This window comes from Neofelis nebulosa, chromosome 2 (assembly GCF_028018385.1).
Source record: "Neofelis nebulosa isolate mNeoNeb1 chromosome 2, mNeoNeb1.pri, whole genome shotgun sequence".
In the NCBI taxonomy this organism is placed as follows: domain Eukaryota; kingdom Metazoa; phylum Chordata; class Mammalia; order Carnivora; family Felidae; genus Neofelis; species Neofelis nebulosa.
This window is the reverse complement of record NC_080783.1, coordinates 179,645,199-179,658,122: the sequence shown is the minus strand read 5'-3', so window position 1 is coordinate 179,658,122 and position 12,924 is coordinate 179,645,199. Positions and strand designations below refer to the sequence as shown.

At 38.2% G+C, this 12,924-nt stretch overlaps 1 protein-coding gene and 1 non-coding gene across 2 annotated transcripts in view; one reads left to right on the top strand and one right to left on the bottom strand.

Annotated features, from left to right (window-relative positions):
• ZYG11A (zyg-11 family member A, cell cycle regulator) overlaps nt 1–12,924 on the top strand; it is a 72,363-nt gene that overhangs the window by 26,227 nt on the left and 33,212 nt on the right. The window contains exon 3 of the mRNA XM_058717364.1: nt 1,291–2,042. Within this exon, the coding sequence (XP_058573347.1) occupies nt 1,291–2,042 (752 nt within the window). The remainder of the gene's footprint in view (nt 1–1,290; nt 2,043–12,924) is intronic.
• LOC131505808 (U6 spliceosomal RNA) lies at nt 2,641–2,747 on the bottom strand. The gene has a single exon (XR_009258580.1). It is a non-coding gene; the product is annotated as a U6 spliceosomal RNA (small nuclear RNA).

Sequence of the window (12,924 nt, the reverse complement as noted above, 5' to 3'; positions counted from 1 at the left end):
TTGGTCTTTCTAAAAATATAATTATGACTATTTTTTTAATTAAATTTTTTAATGTTTTTATTTAATTTTAAGAGATAGGACATGAGTGGGGGAGGGGCAGAGAGAGAGCAAGAGCGAGGTGGGGGGGTGGGGGGAGATACAGAATCTGAAGCAGGCTCCAGGCTCTGAGCTGTCAGCATAGAACCTGATATGGGACTTGAACCCATGAACTGTGAGATCATGACCTGAGCTGAAGTTGGACACTTAACTGACTGAGCCACCCAGGTGCCCCAATGACCATTCATTTTTCTGCTTCAAAATTGAATTGTTCCTTATTGTGCATAGGATAAAAAAAAAAGTCTGGGTTTCATAACTTTGTCTGCAGGCTGCATCTGCTTTTTACCTTCCTTTCTACTTTTCTTTCTAGCCATCCTTCCCTTTTACACCACCGTATTCCAGTAATGCTAATCTGCTTGGGGTCTTTCCACGTAATCTGCTGTTCTTTGCCTCCTTGTCTTTGATAAGTTCTTCCATTCTCTCTGCCCCCACCCCCAAACTAATATTTAGTCTTAAGAACTTTTCCCAAAGTTAATCTCATCAGTACTAATTTAATACATGGTGCAATTTACTACTGCGCGTAATACACTATTATAATCATTTGTTTACCTGATGTGCCTTCCTAGACTGAATTCCTTGTGGTCACAGGTATCTAATTACCTTGTGTGACCATTACTTAACATAGAATGTCACACACAGAAGATGCTTGGTAAATCTCTTCTAAATAAAATCTAGTACAACCCATTCATTTTATAGATGAGCAAAATGAGGCCTAGAGTGGTAAGTGACTTGTTAAAGGCTATTAATTTAGTTAAACTAATCATTGGTAGTGTTATTTGTATATTGCACATATGTACTTATTTATCTATTTTATTTTATTTTTTATTTTATTTTATTTTTTATTTTTATTTTTATTTTATTTTTTGTGAGCACGGTTGCTGTGGATAAAACTGTGGGCTCTGGAGTCAAACTGGTTTTGATTCCTGATTCTGCCACATATTTTGACTTTGAGCAAGTCACTTAACATCTTTAAGCTCTAGTATCTTATAAGATAGTTATTAATAGTATTATAGTATTATAAAGAATAAATGAGGTGATCTCAGTAACGGGGTTAGAACAATTATTGCCACAGAGTGAGCAGTAAATATAGTCATTATTATTATTGGCATCTGTCATTGTTCATTGACCACAATGCTTCCTGGAAAAGGCATGGAATTTAGTTGTTATTACAAGCTGGTTCTGGTTTTCTTATAGGCAAGCTGACTGATAGAACAGCGAGCATTTTCCAAGGCAACCAAATGAAACTGAAGCTGGTCAATATTCAAAAAGCCAAAATCTCAACAGCTGCATTCACAAAAGCCTTCTGTCATCACAAAGTCATTGAACTGGATGCTACTGCAGTGCACACTGACCTCCCAATTCCAGACATCATAAGTGGACTCTGCAGCAATAGCTGGATCCAGCAAAACCTTCGGTGTCTCCTGTTGGACTCAACGAGCATCCCTCAGGATTCCAGATTACTGTTCTTTGGTCAGCTCACCGGTCTTCGCGTTTTAAGTGTTTTCAATGTTTGTTTTCATAGTGAAGACCTGGCTAACGTTTCTCAGTTACCAAAACTGGAAAGCTTGGATATCTCCAATACTATGGTCACTAACATCTCTGCACTCCTCGCCTGTAAAGATCGACTCAAATCTCTCACAATGCATTATCTAAAGTGTCTGACCATGACCAAACCACAGATTCTTGCAGTTATTAGAGAACTTAAATGTCTGCTTCACCTTGATATTTCTGATCACAGGCAACTCAAATCAGATCTGGCTTTTCATTTGCTGCAGCAAAAGGATATTCTGCCTAATGTTGTGTCACTGGATATATCGGGGGGCAGTTGTATCACCGATGGAGCTGTAGAACTGTTTATACGGCAGCGGCCTGCGATGCAATTTGTGGGACTGTTGGCTACGGATGCTGGTTATTCTGACTTCTTTACTGCAAAGCAAGGCTTGAGGGTTTGTTTTTTATCTGAAATAAGTTTGTTTTCATTTGTTTAGAACATTATTAGGCTTTTGTTGTAAAACAGAATCTGTGCTAGGTATTAGGGTTACAAAGACAGATAAAAAATCCTTATGGAGCGAGCGTAACAAAAATGATTGTGTAGCTACTGTGTGGTAGGTTGTGGAATTACAACCTAAAACAAGATATGGTCCTGGCGTGCAGGTCTTCTAATCTAGTTTGATATGATAAGTATAGCCATTTATGCATCCCCGCCTATATGCCAGATGCCACTTTGTGCATGTTGTTTTCCTCTTTAATCCTCCCATTTTATAGATGAGGAAGTGGAAGCTTAGGTTAAACTTCTTATCCATAATCCTATAACTACCTATTAAACGGTAGAGCTAGGACTTTTATCCAAGTCTTTGTGACTCTAAAACTTGCTCTGTTCACCTCTGTTGACAGCTAAATATAATTAGTAAGGCAGTGATCAATGTTTTTGCTGAAGGTTTGAGAGAAAACAGTTTTGAAAAGGGTCTTAAGAAAAAAAGTTTGGAACATTGCCAGAGTAAGTTTATAGCCAATCACGATGCTGGTTTTTTTGTTTTTTGTTTTTTAAATACGGAACACTTTATGAATTTGCCTGTTATCCTTGCACAGGAGCCGTGCTAATCTTTTCTGTATTGTTTCAGTTTTAGTTTTAGCTTATTGCTGAAGCAAGCACTCATGGTGCTGTTTTTAAAGCAACACACATTGGGGTGCCTGGGTTCAGCTCAGGTCATGATCTCACGGCTCGTGGGTTCGAGCCCTGCATTGGGCTCTGTGCTGACAGCTTGGAGCCCGCAGCCTGCTTTGGATTCTGTGTCTCCCTCTCTCTCTGCCCCTCCTTTGCTCACACTTTTTCTCTGTCTCTCTCTGTCTCTCTCTCTCTCTCAAAAATAAACGTTAGAGGCGCCTGGGTGGCTCAGTCGGTTGAGCATCTGACTTCAGCTCAGGTCATGATCTCATGGCTTGTGACTTTCAGCCCCACGTTGGGCTCTGTGCTGACAGCTTGGAGCCTGGAGCCTGCTTCAGATTCTGTCTCTGTCTCTCTCTCCATCTCAAATATAAATAAACATTAAAAAATTTTAAAATAAATAAACATTAAAAATTTAAAAACCCACAAATTTAAATATTTTTGTTTCAGAATATTTCATTTATTTATTTATATTTTGAGAGAGAGTGCAGGAGGGGCAGAGAGAGAATCCTAAGCAGGCTCCCACAATGCCATCATGGAGCCCCTTGCGGGGCCCAGCCCCATGAACCGTGATATCATGACCTGAGCTGAAATCAGAAGTCTGATGCTTAACCGATTGAACCACCCAGGTGCCCCTAAAGTATTTCTTTTTTAAAACAGTGGTTTTCTACCTCGGCTGCACTTTGTGATCACTTGGGAAGCTTTAAAATATACTGATGCCTGTGTCCTATCTCCCAGAGATTCTGATTTAATTGGTCTGGGACTTGGTGTGGGCATCAAAATTTTGAAAACTCCCAGGTATTTCTAATGTGCGGCCAAGGTTCAGAACCATTGTTTTGAAATGCTTTTTATTTTTATTTTTATTTATTTATTTATTTATTTATTTTTTCAACGTTTTTAATTTATTTTTGGGACAGAGAGAGACAGAGCATGAACGGGGGAGGGGCAGAGAGAGAGGGAGACACAGAATCGGAAACAGGCTCCAGGCTCCGAGCCATCAGCCCAGAGCCTGACGCGGGGCTCGAACTCACGGACCACGAGATCGTGACCTGGCTGAAGTCGGACGCTTAACCGACTGTGCCACCCAGGCGCCCCTGAAATGCTTTTTAATTATACCATACGTAATTCTTTCTAGGCTGAGAGAGTAAAATGATTTGCAGTCATTACTTGTTTTTCATCTATCTGTCTGTCTGTCTATCTATTAATGTAGGCCCTACACCCACCATGGGATTGAACTCACAACTGGGAGACTAAGAGACACATGCTCCACTGACTGAGCCAGCCAGGCACCCCAGTTTTTTTTCACATTTTTGTTCTTTTTTTCCTCAAACGAAAGGCCTCTTACATTTATTACTGAACCAGCCTACTGGTGCAGAAGCACAGTATCAGGAAAATCATTTCACCTATAAAACATGTCTGTTGTTCTGGTAGAAGTGATGTTTACAGAATGATAGGATATGAGCACATTACCTTCATGCAACATAAATACGTGTGCCATCTCATGTGCAATCCATTGTAGACCCAGCTTGGTTCTTCTCCAATGCCTCCTCTTGGAGCTATACCTTCTTTTTTTTTTTTTTTTTTTTGGTACCTGATTTTTATTACCAGTTTTCTTGCGAGTCGACTAGGGAATGGAACACTTCTGCTTTTGTTTCTTGGCCAGGAATTATTTGGTCCTGAAAGTCTTATGAGAAGACATGGTGGGAGATAGTCAGCCGCATACCCCATGATGACAGAGAAAAGGAGAGAGCTGTTTACATATTTTTATTCTTTTGATTTGAAAATAGCAATTGTATTTTGAAGTCTTTTTAATTTTCTGGCATGTCTAATGAAGGTGTAAGCCATCAATTAGGCTAGAATTAGAGATAATAGTGAGAACTTTCAGATTAGATATGTAGAGAATTGTTTACTGGGAATGTATACTTAGGCCTGTTTCAGATTAATAGCATTTAGTGTCACAATGATCAAAAGACCACAGCTATCAGGGGAAAAATTTTTTTTAGTACAAACTCTTGGTATATGCAATAATATGGGACAAATGCTGGAATATTCTGCAGAGGGATTATGCATGTAGTTAAGGTACTGTCAAAGTGGGTACACCAAAAGAAAATGTGAAGCTGTGTTTCAGTAAACTTACCTGGTATACATGTAAGTTTAGTTTATTTTGAAAACTTTAAAGTATGCATTCTATACGGTGTTAGATATTGTTGGGATGGAGAGGAGAAACCACAGTCTTCCCAGTACTAAGAAACTCTAAAGATCTTAAGCCAGCCTTCTGTGGAGTGTAAGGTATGGCAAATTTAAAATTTAAATGGTTCAGAAAAACTTTATTTAATGGAAATATATATGTTTTAGATCAGATGCAAAGTATACTAAGTATCTTTGTTATTTAGGTTGATCAGAAATTTGCATTAACATGAATAAAATCAAATGTAAGCAAAGACCTTTAAACACAACAAATACGTTATTTATTGTACCCCAAATTAGAATGGGCAGCATGTACTTAATTCTTTTAAAATGGGCAGAAAGTGGGGGCGCTTGGCTGGCTCAGTCTGTATAGCGTGCAACTCTTGATCTCCGGGTCATGAGTTCAAGCCCCATGTTGAGCATGGAGCTTATTTTAAAATATAAAAATAAAAAATAAAATAGGCAGAAAGGGCATCCACTATTAGTATTAAGAGCCACACACATCTTCATTTGGTAGGAAATCCTTGTGAACCCCCTGGTGGGGTGTGGCGGGGATCCCTTCTAAAGATTGTTTTATAATGGCATCTTCAGGAAGCCAAGAAGAGAGGGTGAGGCAACAGTTATCTGGTCTTCTGCTTGGTCATGTGGTTAATCCTTTGTTTCTTTTTCAGCTCTTAGATCTGGATGGTCATAAAACTTTTTTAAAAATTTTAGAATATATCCATTGTTTTACATTTTTAATGTGGAAGAGTGCCTTAGTCCTTCCTGTCCTTTGTGACATTGATATTTTTGAAGAATACAGACTAGCTTTGTTTTGTAGGCTTTTGGGAAGAATATTCCATTTTGGATTTGTCGAATGTTTCCTTATGATTAGGTTCTTCATCTTTGGCCAGAATTCCTTGGGAGGCATGTTGTATCAGTCTCAAGAATACAATCCTGAAGCACACAGTGTGCCTCATTAGTCCTGTTACTTTTCATCATACATTCAAAGTATTGTCCAGATATTATATAAAATATCCAGTATAGATAAAATAGTATCTATATAATACTGTATTGTTTCTATACTATATGGATAGTATTTTTTTCACTTGCAACTAATAAGTGATGTGTACTTGAAGACTATGCAAATATCCTCGTCCTCATCAAACTTTCTAATCTGGATTTAGCATCCATTGATGATTCTTACCTGAACCAGTCTTGACTGGAATGGTTGCAAAGTGATGATTTTCAAATCTAGCCCTCCTACCATAAGGAAGAGCCCTGCCTTCTGCATCTGTCTGTCTAACCCAACTTCAATGTGAACTCACTGATTCTTATTGTTTTCAGTGGTTTACTATTCAGTACTGTCCTTAATTATTTTGATGCCCAGTTTGTTACAGATTGGCCAATGGATGCTCCTTCATACTGGCTCCTGTGTTATTTACATGTCTCCATTATTATAATTGTTACTATTATTATTTTTTAAGATTTTTATTTTATTTTTTAAAATGTTATTTATTTTGAAAGAGAATGTGAGCAGAGGAGGAGCAGAGGGGGAGGGGGACAGAGGATCTGAAGCAGGCTCTGCAGACAGCAGTGAATCAGATGCAGGGCTCAGACTCACAATCTGCGAGATCATGACTTTAGCCCAAGTTGGACATTCAACCAACTAAGCCACCCAGGTGCCCCTTTGTTGTTATTTTGATCACTTCCTCACTTTCTAGCACATGAAGATGTTTTAGGCTTCATATACTTTCCTGTTCCTAGCCCTTCTGGCATTTCTACTAGGAGCCCTGGTTCCTTTTATTAAACCAATATCTGAGTACTAGGTATGTTCTTAGTTGTTGGGGTATCTTTGTTGTTGTTGTTGTTGTTGTTGTTTAATGTGTATTTTGAGAGAGAGAGAATGAGAGGACGGGAGGGGCAGAGAGAGAGGGAGAGAGGGAGAGAAAGAATCCCAAGCAGGCTCTATGCTGCCAGTGCAGAACTCAATGTGGGACTTGAACTCAAGAACTGTGAGATCATGACCTGAGCTGAAATCAAGAGTCAGACACTTAACCAACTGAGCCACCCAGGCACCCCTGCATATTTTTGTTTTTAAGTCCCTTTTGGGAAACAGGGCTAAGGAGATATATGAAATAAGTTTCAGAGTAATACTTCCAAATGTCCATCCTCACACCATTCTCCTTTGCCTTTCTGCGTTCTTTACTTGCATTTCCTCTTTTCCACAGTGAGAACCTTGGTTCTCAAAACATTGGCACATTTGCTTCATCCTACAGTACACGTAAAAGAGTTTTCAGAATAGTGAAACACAAGCCTGCTAAAAAGAATTGAAAATTTATTTGCAGTTCCTCCCCCACCCCCCCCACCAGACTGAGGGTTTAATCAAGGTACTAAGCAGATGTATTTAGGTTCTCTTATTTCCTCTTCTTACACAATAGGTAGTATATACTTTGTATTTATTACTTAACAATATGTCTTGAAAATCACCCCATGTCAGTTCATATTTCCATTCCTTTTTTCTTCTTCTATTTTATTTTATTTTATTTATTTATTTTTTTTAACGTTTATTTATTTTCGAGACAGAGAGAGACAGAGCATGAACGGGGGAGGGGCAGAGAGAGAGGGAGACACAGAATCGGAAACAGGCTCCAGGCTCCGAGCCATCAGCCCAGAGCCTGACGCGGGGCTCGAACTCACGGACCGCGAGATCGTGACCTGGCTGAAGTCGGACGCTTAACCGACTGCGCCACCCAGGCGCCCCAAGGGGTTTCTGCATATAAGTTTATATTACCTGCGAACAAAGATAATTTTACTTTTTCCTTTGCAATTTGGATGTCATTTGTTTCATTTTCTTGCCTGATTACTCTAGCTAGGACTTCCAGTACTATGTTCACTAGAAATCATGAAAGTAGGTATCCTTGTCTGTTCTTGATTTTAGAATAAATGCTTCCAGTCTTCCACCATTGAATATGATGTTCACTGCAGGTTTTTTATACATGGCTTTTATTAAGTTGAGGTAATTTACTTTGAATTCCAGTTTATTGAGTGTTTTTGCCATGAAAGGGTGTTGTCAAGTGTTTTTTCTATGTTAATTGAAATAATTATGTTTTTTCCCTTCATTCTGTTAATGTGTGTTATACTAATCAATTTCCATTATGTTAAGCCATCCTTGCATTCCAGGAATAAATCTCACTTGGCCATGGTATATAATCCATTTCATACACTGCTGTATGTAGTTTGCTTATATTTTGTTGAATTTTGAATCACTGTTCTTTAAGTGTATTTATCTTTAGTTTTCTTGTATCTTTTTCTGGTTTTGGTATCAGGGTAATGCTAGCCTCATAGAATGACTTAGGAAGGTTTTTCTTCAATTTTTAACCTTTGAGAAGGATAGGTATCACTTCTTAAATGTTTGGTAGAATTTATTAACAAAGCCATCAGATCTAGGACTTCTGTTTGTGAGGAGATCTTTTAATTACTGATCCTATGTCCTTACTAAGTTACAGGTCTCTTAAAATTTCCATTTCTTCAGGATTTAGTCTTGTTAAGTGTTGTGTTTCTTGAAACTTGTCTATTTCATCTAAGTTATTCAATTTGTTGGGGCATAACTGTTCATAGTATTCTTAAAATTTTTTGGGGCGCCTGGGTGGCGCAGTCGGTTAAGCGTCCGACTTCAGCCAGGTCACGATCTCGCGGTCCGTGAGTTCGAGCCCCGCGTCGGGCTCTGGGCTGATGGCTCGGAGCCTGGAGCCTGTTTCCGATTCTGTGTCTCCCTCTCTCTCTGCTCCTCCCCCGTTCATGCTCTGTCTCTCTCTGTCCCAAAAATAAATAAAAAAAAAAAAAAAAAAACGTTGGAAAAAAATTTTTTTAAATTTCTTTGTGATTAGTAGGAATGTTCCCACATTCATTTCAGATTTTAGTATTTTGAGTTCTGTCTTTTTTTCTTAATCCATCTGGGAGTTAGTGGTTTGTTAATTTCATTTGTTCAAAGAACCAACTTTTGGTTTTACTAAATTACTCTATTTGTCTATTCTGTATTTCATTTATTTCTGCTATAATCATTATTATTTCCTTCATTCTGCTAGCTTTGGGTTTAATTTGTTCTTTTTCTTGTTCCTTAAGTTGTAAAGATAAGTTGTTGACTTGATTTTTTCTTGTTTTTATTTTTCTTCTCTCTTTTTAAGTTTATTTATTTTGAAAGAGAGGGAAAAGTAAAGAAGAGAGAAAGAGAGAGAGAGAGTAGGTGCAAGCAGAGGAGAGACAGAATTCTAAGCAGGCTCTGTACAATGCAAGACTTGATCTCACGAACTGCAAGGTCATGGCCTGAGCTGAAATCAAGAGTCAGACACTTAACTAAGTCACCCAGGTGCCTCTTCTTGTTTTCTTCTCTTTTTTCTTTTTTTTTTTTTTAAGTTTATATATTTATTTTGAGAGAGAAAGAAAGTGAGCAGGGCAAGGGCAGAGAGAGAGGAGTCAAAGGATCCGAAGCAGGCTCTGTGCCGACAGCAGAGAGACCAGTGCAGGGCTCAGACTCATGAATTGTGTGATTATGACCTGAGCTGTAGTCTGACGCTTAACCGACTGAGGCATCCAGGCACCCCATCTTGTTTTCTTAATGTAAACATTTATAGCTATAAATTTCCCTCTTAGCACTGCTTTCCCCGGGTCCTACCAGGTTTAGTATTCTGTGTTTTTGTTTTTATTTGCCTTTAAATATTTTCTAATTTCCCTGTGATTTCTGATTTGATCCATTGGTTATTTAAGAGTGTGTTATCTAATTTCCATAAATTTGTAAATTTTCCGGTTTTACTTCTATTATTTCTAACTTCATCTTGTCAGAAAAGACACTTTGTATGATATCTGTTTTTAAAAATCTGTAGAGACCTAATTTCTGCTCTGACACATGGTCTATCCTGGAAAAGTCCCACGTGCACCTTAAAGTTTGTGGATGCTGGTATTGTTGGGTAGAGTGTTTTGCATATGTCTGTTAGATCTAATTGGTTTATTGTGTTAAGTCCTTTGTTTCCTTACTTCTGTCTGGTTCTATCCATTATGGAGTGGGTTATTGAAGTCTCCATTATTGTAGAAATGTCTGTTTCTCCCTTTAATTCTGTCAGTTTTTGTGTCATGTTTTTGGTTTGTTTTGTTTTTTGAGAGAGAGAGAGAGAGAAAGCGAGCATGAGCTGGCTAAGGGGAGGGGCAGAGGGAGAAGTAGAAAGAGAATCTTAAACAGGTTCCATGCTCGGAGCAGAGCCTGATGCAGGCCTCAATCTCACCATGATCATGAGATCATGACCTAAGCTGAAATCAAGAGTTGGACGCTGAACTGACTGAGCCATCCAGGTGCCCCTATGTGTCATATGTTTTAATAGTCTGTCATTAGATACATCAGTGTGTATACTTATTATATCTTCTTGCTCTACTGTACCTTTTATTGATATATAATGTCTTGCTTTGTCTCTTGTAACCTCTTCTGATTTTAAAGTCTATTTTGTCTGACATTAGTATAGTCACCCCTGCTGTCTTTTGGTTATATTTTCATGGAATGTTTTTTTCCATCCTTTCATTTTCCATCTAGCTATGTCTTTGGATCTTAAGTGAGTCTCTTGTAGATAGTGTATAGTTGGGTCATATGTTTAATTCATTCTTCCAATCTTTGTCTTTTGATTGTAGCATTTAATCCATCTACATTTAAAGTAATTAGTGATAAGGAGGGACTTATATCATTTTGCTCTTTGGTTTCTATATGTTTTGCAGCTTTTTTTGTTCCTCATCTCCTGCATTACTATTTTCCTTTTGTTCAGCTGATTTTTTTATAATGAAATGTTTAAACTCCTTTCTCATTTCCTTTTGTGTATTTTCTGTAACAGTTTTCTTTGTGGTTATCGTGGAGATTACATTTAATATCCTAGAGTCACAATACTCCAATTTGAGTATCAGCTTCACTTCAGTGACCTAAAATACTGCTCATTTACATCTCCATTCTCAACCCTTTTAATCAATGACATCCCCAAATTATATCATTATGCATTTTTTGCCCCACAGTATAAAAATTGATAATTCAAGTTATAATAACACTAGCTTTTAGAGTAATATTTTTTTTTTTAGCAAATGTATTCGTTTCTTAAATCATGTAGAAAACAAAAAGTTACAAACCAGTTTTTGTTTTGTTTTTTTTTTGAGTAATCTCTACACCCAACATGGAGGTTGAACTCATGACCCTGAGATCAAGAGTCACATACTGTACCAACTTAGCCAGCCAGGTGCTCCTACAAACCAGTGTTAATATATCACTAGTTTTGTTTTGTTTTGTTTTTGTTTTTGTTTTAGTGTTTATTTATTTTTGAGACAGAGACAGAACACGAGTTGGGGAGGGACAGAGAAGGAGGGAGACACAGAATCAAAAACAGGCTCCAGATTCTGAGCTGTCAGCACAGAGCCTTATGTGGGGCTCGAACTCACGAACCAGAGAGATCATGACCTGAGACGACGTTGGACGCTTAACTGACTGAGCCACCCAGGTGCCCCAATATATCACTAGTTTTTTAAATGGCTCATGTATATACCTCTGTTGAGATCTTTATTACCTCAGATGGCTTATTACTGTCTGGTGTTACTTTATTTTACTCTGCAGGACTCCTTTGAGCATTTCTTACAGGACAGGTTTAGTGATAATGAATTTCTTCAACTTTTTTTATCTGGGAATGTCTTGATTTCTCCCTTACATTTGAAGGACAGTTTTGCTGGATATAGGATTCTTGGTTAACAGGTTTTTTTTTTCTTTTAACAATTCAAACATATCTGTTTTCCCACTGTCTTCTGCCCTTTAAAGTTTCTGATGAGAAATCTGCAGATAATCTCATCAGGGATCCCTTATGTATGATGCTTTGCTTCTCTTGCTGCTTGCAAGATTTTCTTTGTCTTTAGCCTTCAAAAATTTGATTATAATGTGTCTTGGTGTGAGTATTCTTGAGTTCATCTTACTTAGATTTCCTAGGATATTTATATTAATGTCTTTAATCAAATTTGGGAATTTTTCAGTCATATTTTCTTCAGATATTCTCTCAGCCCCTCTCTCTGTCTTCTTCTGGGATGCCCACAATGTGTAGTTTGGTCTGCTCCTTGGTATTTCATAGGTTCCTGAGGGTCTCTTCACATTTTTTTTTCATCTTTTTGCTTTTTGTTCCTCTGACTCAGTCATTTCTGTTGTCCTGCTTTCGAATTGGTTGATTCTTCTGTCTGGTGAAATCTGCCTTTGAATCCCTCTAGTGAAGTTTTCGTTTCAGTTATTGTACTTTTCAGCTCAAGAATTTCTTTTCTTTTTCCTATTTATTTATTTATTTATTTATTTATTTAACGTTTATTTATTTTTGAGAGAGACAGAGCATGAACGGGAGAGGAGCAGAGAGAGAGGGAGACACAGAATCGGAAGCAGGCTCCAGGCTCTGGGCCATCAGCCCAGAGCCCGACGCGGGGCTCGAACTCACGGACCGTGAGATCGTGACCTGAGCTGAAGTCGGACACTCAACCGACTGAGCCACCCAGGCGCCCCTTTCCTTTTTTTAAAAAAAAAAATTTTAAATATTTGCTTATTTTTGAGAGAGAGAGAGAGTGTGAGCAGGTTAGGGACAGAGAGAGAGGGAAACACAGAATCCAAAGCAGGCTCCAAGCTCTGATCTGTCAGCAGAGAGCCTGACGCGGGGCTTGAACCCACAAGCCGTAAGATCATGACCTGAGCTGATGTTGGATGCTTAACTGACTGAGCCACCATGTACCCCTTCTTTTTCTTTTTTATGATTTCTGTCTGTATTGATTTTTTTCTCTTTTGCTCATGCATCATTTCCTTGACTTTATGTATATCTTCCTTTAGTTCTTTGAACATCTGCAAGACAATTGTCTAGAAGTCTTTCCTAGTAGATTTGCCATCTGGTTTTTTTTTATAGGGACAGTTTCTGTTGATTCCTTTTTCTTTCAAATGAGCCATACTTCCTTAA